This window comes from Lontra canadensis, unplaced genomic scaffold, assembly GCF_010015895.1.
Source record: "Lontra canadensis isolate GAN:19392208 unplaced genomic scaffold, GSC_riverotter_1.0 scaffold28, whole genome shotgun sequence".
Classification (NCBI taxonomy): domain Eukaryota; kingdom Metazoa; phylum Chordata; class Mammalia; order Carnivora; family Mustelidae; genus Lontra; species Lontra canadensis.
In genome coordinates this window covers 14,356,714-14,365,064 of record NW_022631022.1, presented here as the reverse complement: position 1 = coordinate 14,365,064, position 8,351 = coordinate 14,356,714, and the positions used below count along the sequence as shown (strand labels likewise).

The 8,351-nt window shown below is 41.5% G+C and overlaps 1 protein-coding gene across 1 annotated transcript; it reads right to left on the bottom strand.

The window, feature by feature from the left end:
- Positions 1-1,208: 1,208 nt before the first annotated feature.
- On the bottom strand, positions 1,209-3,789 carry LOC116871974 (heterogeneous nuclear ribonucleoprotein K-like). The gene has a single exon (XM_032864918.1). The coding sequence runs from the start codon at positions 3,700-3,702 to the stop codon at positions 2,311-2,313; it is 1,392 nt and encodes a 463-aa protein (XP_032720809.1). The 5' UTR covers positions 3,703-3,789; the 3' UTR covers positions 1,209-2,310.
- Positions 3,790-8,351: the final 4,562 nt, after the last annotated feature.

Here is an 8,351-nt window from a genome sequence, read left to right as displayed (position 1 = left end):
AAGATAAACCACACTGACAAACTTGTAGCTTGACTCACCAAGAAAGAGAGAGGGCTCAAATACAATGAGGAAAGAAAGATGATCGATTCCTGTCTTTCATCAAAGTCCTAGAGGAGAACACAGACAACAACCTCTTCAACCTTGGGCACTGCAACTTCTTGCAAGACATGTCTCTAAAGGCCAGGGAAACAAAAGCAAAAATGAACTATTGGGACTTCATCAAGGTAAAAAGCTTCTGCACAGCAAAGGAAACAATTAGCAAAACTAAAGGCAACCTACAGAATTGCAGAAGATATTTGCAAATGGCATGACAGATAAAGGACAGATAAAGGTCTGGTATCCAAGATCTACAAAGATCTGCTCAAACTCAACACCCAAGAAACAAAGAAACCACTCAAGAAATGGGCAGAAGACAGGAAGAGACACTTCTCCAAAGAAGACACACAAATGTCCAACAGTCCCTGAAAAATTGCTCCACATCAGTTCTCATCAGGGAATTCAAAACCACAACGAGATACCACTTTCCAGCATTTAGGATGGTTCAAATTAACAGACAGGAAACAACAACTGTTGGCAAGGATGTGGATAAAGACGAACCCTCTTACACTGTTGGTAGGAATATAAGCTGGTGCAGTCAGTCTGGAAAACAGCATGAAGTTTCCTCAAAAAGTAAAAGTAGAGCTGACCTACAACCCAGCAATTGCACTCCTGGGGTATTTACCCCAAAGATACAGATGCAGTGAAACAAAGGGGCACATGCTCCCCAATGTTCATAGCAGCAATGTCCACAAGAGTTAAACTGTGGAAGGAGCTGAGATGTCCTTCAACAGAAGAATGGATAAAGAAGATGTGATACATACATACCATAGAATTTTACTCAGCCATCAGAAGGGACAAATGCCCACCATTTGCATCGACATGGATGGAACTGGAGGGGGTTATATTAAATTAAATCAATCAAGCAGAAAAAGCAATAATCATTTGGTGTCACTCATATGTGGAACACAAGGAATAGGGCAGAGAACCACAGGGCAAGGAAGGGAAAACTGAATGGGAAGAAATCATAGAGGGAGACAAGCCATGAGAGACTCTTTTTTTTTTTTTTTTTTTTTTTTTTTTTTAGCATTATGGGAGTTTTATTTATTTGGAAGTGAACTTTGAACTATCAATACAAATGCCAAAATACTACACAAAACATCCACAGGAACTTTTTTCATCGTTTTTTGAATTGTTCACAAACATTTCCTACATAATCCAACATACAACAGAGAAATGGTACATCTTTTTCCTTCAATTTGCATACAATGGAAAAAAAAACAAGAATATATATATATATTAAAAAGTTTAACTAATAAGACACTAGCAGGCTGACAGTTTGTCTATAGGTGAGAAATCATCTAATAAAAAATAATAAGAATTTATTTAGCATCAGTCACTTCCATAACCAAGTATTATTCTGATTAATAAAACTTGCTGCCATTAGGTTTCTGGCATATACTTATACCATTACTCAATTTGTAGTATTGCTCCCCACCTTGGTTCTCCTTTACAATTACTAACATAGAAAACTGCTGCAGAGTAGGGGCAAGCATTTGCAAACAAAAAAAAAATCCCCAGCTTATTATAAGCATAAACGTGTATGACAGAATTTCTTCCCAAGCAATGGACTTTCAAATCAAGAAATCACCAGAATGGAATTAGCCAAGATATTATGCCTATTTCCAAGAAGAGATACATTTATTTATATCCAACAGAGGAGCTGAAAATCAAACTTAGTGTTTAGTTTGGGGTGGGTTGAGGATCCAGCCATTTGAAAAATGACTGTCTTAAAAAAAAAAAAAAAAAGACCACCAAAAATAGGTTCACTAAATTTATTTTAAAAATCATAAAACGTTTCTTACAAAAGAGCATTACATTCTGCACACTGCTCTGAATAGATGCCAGGGACAAATGGACTATTGTTACTTTTCCTCCCTGTCCCACCCCCCCCAAAATGTTACAGTGACCACAAAGCAAAGTGTTCACAATAATTTTACATGGGGGGAATTTTTTCTTTTAAACCACCAACAATGAACAAAAATTAAAATTCACTCACTCTGCTGCTGTTTCAAAATTTCAATGTTAGTTTTTGCACGCCCTTCCCCCCCCCCACCCTGTTTTTAAGGAACTAAAACATTACATCTGGTGAACAGCAAAGATTTCACTACACCTCAAATGCAGAACACCTATGAAGCAGAGGAATGTTGGCTTTTTAAACAGAAGCAGATAAAAAAAAAAAAGATGCAGGACTCCTTCAGTTCTTCACTAGTCTTAGAAAAACTTTCTAGAATACTGCTTCACACTGTTCTGCAGCAAATACTGTGCATTCTGTATCTGGTCCTGTGTTCCTGTAATGGTAATGATCCGATCTTCCGACCCTTCTAGAGGTTCGTCAATTTTGATCGAAGCTCCTGACTCATGACGGATTTGTTTAATCCGCTGACCACCTTTGCCAATAATAGATCCAGCCAAATCTTTGGGAATAGTTACTTGTGTAGTAATAATAGGTCCACCAAGATCACCATATGAGCCACGACCCCCTGCATAGGAATAATCATATCCGGAGCCACCCTGTGGTTCATAAGCCATCTGCCATTCTGATGGGCTCCATGTATCTATTGCAGAGTCCCAAGTCTCGTCGGCACTGAAACCAGCCATGCCATCGTAGCGGTCTCCAGGTCTTCCTCTTCTGTCATAGGCCATTAGATCTCCTCCTCTAGGTGGTGGTGGAGGAGGAAGAGGAAGATTCCGAGCTCTGCTACCACCCCGGCCACCTCGTCCAGGAGGAGGTGGTGGAGGTCCCCGACGAGGGCTCATATCGTCATAATCTCTTCTAGATGGAGGCATAGGACGCCCACCCCGGCCAGGAGGCATTCTGTCAAAACCACCTCTTCCCCGCATGGGAAATCCCACAGGGCGCCCACGGCGGTCATCAAACATCATTGTAAAACCACCGTAATCGTAGGTTTCATCGTAAAAATTGGGATCATAAGGCTGTGCACGTCCTTTGATGGGAGACTCTGATATAAGATCAAGGATGATCTTGATGCACTCTACAACCCTATCAGGTTTTCCTCCAATAAGCACGACTCTGTCAGTGGAATGAGGACAGCATTCCTGGAAAAGCTTGATTGTTGTCTGTGTATTCTCTCGAAGTTCTTTGATTTTAGCACCTTTGACCCCAATAATTCCTCCTGCCAGACTCTGATGAATCAGCAGTCTCAACTCGCAGTCAAAGTCACTTCCTTTATAGTGTTGGTAATTTAAGCATTCCACAGCATCAGATTCGAGCGGGAGCTGGCTGGTTGCAGTGGGTGATGGCAACTGCAGGCCCTCTTCCAAGGTAGGGATGATTTTCTTCAGAATTTCTCCAATTGTTTCAATATCAGCACTGATACTCAATATGCGCTCGGGGCCACTGCTGTCTGGGACTGAAACACTGGCATTGTAGTCTGTACGGAGAGCCTTAATATTCTTGCCTCCTTTTCCAATCACTGCCCCAGCATTCTTGCTCTGAAGCAAAATGCGTAATTCAACCATCTCATCAGTGTTTCTAGATCTTTTAAAAGCTTGTTCCTCTTCCATATCTTCTGCAGGGCGTTTACCAAATTCACCATTGGTTTCGGTGTTGGGGAAGGTTTCCTCTGGCTGTTCAGTTTCCATTTTCTTGTATTAAATGGACACACCAATCTATAGGCCGCAAGAAAGCGGGACGTAGGTAAGACGTCGAGGTTGCAGCAGCAGAGAAACGGAGGATAATGGCGTCTGCCACCATGAGAGACTCTTAATCATTGGAAACAAACTGGAGGAGAGGTAGGTTGGGGGGGTGGGGTACTTGGGTGATGGGTAGTAAGGAGGGGACATGTGGTGATGAGCCCTGGGTGTTATGTGCAACTAATGAATCATTGACTGTTACATCAAAAACTATACCTTGGCTAACTGAATTTAAATTAAAAATGTGAAAAACTTAAAAAAGGAGAAAGAAACGAGTTATTGCAAAGAATATCACAAAAATACAAAGGATCATTGGAGAGTACTATGAGCAAGTAGAGGCCAACACCTTGGACAACCTAGAAGAAATGGATAAATTCCTGACAACAACCTAGAATGAACCATGAAGGGGAAAAAAAAGTCTGAGCAGACTGATCACTAATAAAAAGATTGATCCCATAGTCAAATCCTCCTAGGAAACAAATGCCCAACAGACAATTTCACCAAGGAGCTCTAACCAGATGATAGAAGAAGAATTAATACTAACTCTTTCCAAACTGTTTTTTAAAAGGAGAGAAAAGGGACCTCTGAGTGGCTCAGTGGATTAAGCTGCTGCCTTTGGCTCAGGTCATGAACCTAGGGTCCTGGGATCGAGTCCCACATCGGGCTCCTTGCTCAGTGGGGAGTTTGCTTCTCTCTCTGCCTCTGCCTGCCTTTCTGCCTGCTTGTGCATGCTCTGTCTCTCTGATGAATAAATAAATAAAATCTTTAAAAAAAAATAAAAAAGGAGAGAAGGGCATACATCCAAACTCTTTTCATGAAGGTAGCAGTACCCTGCTACCAAAACAAGACAAGGATGCTACAACAAAAGGAAAGGCCAATATCCCTCATGAACAGAGATGCAAAATCCTCAACAAATTATCGGCAACATCAATTCAACAGTCCATCAGGAGAATCACATAACATGATCCAGTGGGATTTATTCCAGGGATGCCAGGATGATTCCACATCTGCACATCCACCAGTAACACACACCACCTTAACAAAATAAAAGATAAAGATCCTAGGATTGTTACAATAGATGCAGAAAGAACACTTGACAGGATTCGATATGCATTCATGATAAACACTCTAAACCATCTGTGTACTGAGGGACACACCTCAACCAAACAAAGGCCCTATGTGAAAAGCCCACAGCTGACTTTATACTTGAGGGTGAAATGCTGAAAACTTTCCCACTACTAGCAAGAACAAGATAAAGATTCCCACTCTTATCACTTTCATTCATCATCATATTGAAAGCCCTTGCCAAATGATTTAGACAAAAAAACAAAAAGCAAAAAAAAAAAAAAAAAGATATGAAATCTAAATAGGAAAAGAAAATGGTCACTATTTGCAGATGACATACTATATGTAGAAATCCCTAAGGAGTCCACACACACACAAAATATTTTATTAACAAATAAACAAATTTGAATAAATTAGAATAAATAAATTCAGTAAAGCTGCAGGATACAAAGTCAATATACAGAGACATGTTGCATTTCTTGTTTTTAAAGAATGTATGTATTTGATGTGGAGAGAGACAGAGAGAGAGAGAGCATAAGCAGGGGGAGCAGCAGAGAGTCCGGGAAAAGCAGACTCTCTGCTGAACATGGACTGTTCAATGCTGGACTCATTCCTAAAACCACAAGATCATGACCTGACCTGGAGGCAGACACTTCACTGACAGAGCCACCCAAGTGCCCCAACTTGTATTTTTATGTACTGATGACCAACTTTCACAAAGAGATTAAGAAAGCAATGCCATTGATAACTGCATCAAGCAAAAAAAAAAAAAAATCTAGGAATGAAAGTAACCAAGAATGAGGAAGCCCTGGTATACTGAATACCTGGTGGAAAGGGAAGGAAAAACATGTGCGTGTTGGTGGGTGAATGTATGGGCCAAAGATTTGGAAGATGACAGAAATAAATGGAAGCGTATCCCATGCTCATTAACTAGAAGAGTCAATAATGTTAACATGCCCACCATACCCAAAGCAATCTGGAGAAAGAAGAGAGAGACAGAGTCCAAGATGGCAGAGGAGTAGGACACCTTCATTTCATCTGGCACAAGGAATTTACCTAGATAGCTATCAAACCATTCTAAACACCTGCAAATTCTAGCACAGATCCAAGAAAAGAAGAGCAGCAATGCTACAAACAGTAAGGAGACCACTTTCCACAAGGTACGAAGTAGAGAAAAGTGAGTCTAAGCTGATAGGTGGAAAGATAAACCCTGGGGGGAGGGAGCCTCTGTCAGCCGGCTACTGCCAAGTGCTAGGGGCAGCAGAGCACAAAATCGGAACTTGCAGAAGTCTGTTCTGGTGAGGGATGTTGCTCTGGTGGCTGGGCAGGGGGTGAAACCCTCGATGGGACAGTTTGGTCTCAGGATCCTCAGGGTCCCAGGGAGACTGGGGCACTTGAGGGCAGCAGAGCTCCCAGGTATTGGAGTAGGGAAGCCATTTACAAAGAGTGAGCCCAGGAGTGGGCTCTAAGCTGGAGGTTGCCATAAACTGTGATCCACAGCAGAGTCTGGCCACTCCTCTTTGAGAAGGGACCCAAGAAGCGGCACACCTGGACAGAGCTCCCTTCCTCCCCCAGGAGGAGTGGTGCCTGAGCATGCTGCAGGAGTCTGCTAGGGTTGGAGACTCCAAACTGGGTTGTGTGCCAGACACAGAAATGTTGGTCACAGGACTGGTGAGCACAGAGTGCAGACAGAGACCAGGGTGACACAAGGGATGGACCACTTTTCTGTGAGGGCACACTGAGGAGTGGGGCCCCGAGCTCCCAGCTCCAAGTCCAGAGATAGGGAGGCCGCCATGTTCATTCTCATCCCAAAAGATTGGGATCATTCCCTGCATATGTTCAGACCATAATGCTTTGAAAATGAAACTCCATCACAAGAGGAAAAGTGAAAAGAACTCAAATACATGGAGGCTAGAGAGCATCCTACTAAAGAATGTATGGATCAACCAGTCAATTCAAGATGAATTTTAAAAATTCATGGAAACACAGGAGAATGAAAACACAACCATTCAATATCTTTGGGATGCAGCAAAGACAGTCCTAGAAGGGAAGTATATAGCATGACAACCATTTCTCAAGAACCAAGAAAGGTCTCAAATACACAACCTAACCCTACACCTAAAGGAACTGGAAAAAGAGGAGCATAGAAAGTCTAAACCCAGAAGGAGAAAAGAAATAATAAAGATCAGAGCAGAAATCAAAGAAGTAGAAACCAAAAAAAATAGTAGAACAAATCAACGAATCTAGGAGCTGCTTCTTTGAAAGAATTAATAGGACTGATACACCCCTGGTCAGATTTCTCAAAAAGAACACAGGAAGGACCCAAATAAATAAAATCATGAATCAAGAAGGACAGACCACACCCAACACCAGGGAAACACAAACAAGTATAAGAATATAGGATGCCAACTCTATGTCAACCAATCAGGCTGTCTTGAAAAAAGGGATGTATTCCCAGAAACATAGAAACAACCAAAACTGAACTGGGAAGAAAAGGAAACCTGAAGAGACTCATAATCAGCAGTGAACTTGAAGCAGTCATCAAAAATCCTCCAGGAAACAAGAGCCCAGCACCAGATGGCTTCCCAGGGGAATTCTACCAAACATTTAAAAAAGATTTAATACCTCTTGTTCTGAAACTTTTCCTAAAAATAGAACTGGAAGCGTAACTTCCAAGCCCTTTTGATAAGGCCAGCATTACCTTGATCCCAAAACCAGATCTGTCCACCCAAAAGGAGAATTACAGATCACTATTCCTGATGAATATGGATGCAAAAATTCTCACCAACATACTAGCCAATAGGATCCAACAGCCCTCTAAAAGAATGATTCACCATGACCAAACTGAATTTATTACTGGGCTGCAAGAGTGGTTCAACAACTGAAAATCGATTAGTGGAATCCACTACCTTAATAGAAGAAAGAACAAGAACCATAGGATACTCTCAATAGATGCAGAAAAAGCATCTGACAAATTAATGCATCCCTTCTTGATCAAAACTCTTTACCGTGGAGGGACAGAGGGTACCTCCACATCATAAAGGCCATCTATGGGAAACCCGCAGAGAATATCACTCCCACTGGGGAAAAACTGAGAGCTTTTCCCTTCAGGTCAGGAACACAAAAGGGATGCCCATTCTCATCACTATTGTTCAACATAGTACTAGAATTCTTAGCCTCAGCCATCTGACAACAAAAAGAAAAGGCATCTAAATGAGCAGGGAAGTCAAACTCTCACCCTTTGCAGACAATAGGATAGTTTCTGTGGAAAATCCAAAGGACTCCACCCCCAAATTGCTAGAACTCAGCCAGGAATTCTGTAAAGTGATAGGATATAAAATCAATACACAGAAATCACTTGCATTTGTCTGCAGCAACAATGAGACAGAAGAAACAGAAATTAAGGAGTCCATCCCATGTATCATCGCATCCCAAACCATAAGATACTTGGGACTCCATCTAACCAAAATGGCAAAGGATTTGTACTCAGAAAACCATACCATAGTCATGAACGAAATGGAGGAAGACACAAA

Bases quoted from the DNA above. Each gene is read 5' to 3' on its own strand.
- LOC116871974 (XM_032864918.1), bottom strand. From the start codon at position 3,702: ATGGAAACTGAACAGCCAGAGGAAACCTTCCCCAACACCGAAACCAAT.